Below are 944 nucleotides of genomic sequence, written 5' to 3'. Positions count from 1 at the left end.
GGGGGCAGCAGCTCCAGTAGGGGACCCCAAACTTCCCATGGTGAGTGAATGATATTTTTAAATATTCATTCATCAGAATCACTTATAATGACAATTAAAGGATTCTGATAAATGAATATTTAAAAAATAAACCATGGTCAACCATGCTATGAGCGTTGGTGTTGCATAGTTTGTCCACCAGAGGGCACTCTAAGTCCTTGTTGGCAATACTGATTTTTTTTTAAGTGTCATATCTTAAGTTTGTATTTTTTTACATTTCATTTATCAGAACTTCAATACATTGATATTGATGTTCAGTAAAACCAATTATCATATTATTTTAGTGAGAAGAAATCTGTTCATGTTTTTTAACACGTTTCTGGATTTAAAATAAATATATACGATATCGGCCAATATATCACTGTATTGGATTTTTAAATAACCAAATATTCGTATTGGTATTGGCCTTAAAAATCCTTTATCGGTCGGGCTCTAGTAGGGACTGTTGAGAAGCATGCGAATATGACAAAAATATGGGGTGTGGTTTTGAAATATTTAAATAAAAGTTTAAAAAATACGGTATATAAGTCGTTCATCAGTACATCATATAAAATAAAAATGGCTATTTTGACAGCTGATGTCTTGCCCTTACTTTTTGAACTCTGAAGTGATATGTATAATCTATTATCTAATTAGTTGTATGACTCACCCAGTTCCCGTTCTGAGGCAGAACGCATGGGAGTGATAGGTGGATGGTCTCCAGCATCAGTTCCTTTTCTGGGTCGGTTTAATCCAGTTGAAAGCAGAGCCTTCACCTGATGGAGGGGTAAAATATTTTTTAGAAACATACAGTACAGGCCAAAAGTTTGGACACACCTCTCATACAATGTGTTTCCTTTATTTTCATGACTATTTGTAGATTATCACTGGCGGCATCAGAACTATGAATGAACACATATGGAATT

General features: G+C 34.4%; 1 protein-coding gene across 1 annotated transcript in view; it reads right to left on the bottom strand.

Moving 5' to 3' along the window:
• Positions 1-944, bottom strand: part of top3b (DNA topoisomerase III beta) — a 153,464-nt gene that overhangs the window by 13,713 nt on the left and 138,807 nt on the right. Inside the window, exon 10 of the mRNA XM_032511256.1 lies at positions 689-794. Coding sequence (XP_032367147.1) covers positions 689-794 — 106 coding nt within the window. The remainder of the gene's footprint in view (positions 1-688; positions 795-944) is intronic.

Source organism: Etheostoma spectabile, unplaced genomic scaffold, assembly GCF_008692095.1.
Source record: "Etheostoma spectabile isolate EspeVRDwgs_2016 unplaced genomic scaffold, UIUC_Espe_1.0 scaffold342, whole genome shotgun sequence".
NCBI lineage: Eukaryota > Metazoa > Chordata > Actinopteri > Perciformes > Percidae > Etheostoma > Etheostoma spectabile.
Note: the sequence above shows the minus strand (reverse complement) of the source record. Positions and strands in the feature narration are given on the sequence as shown.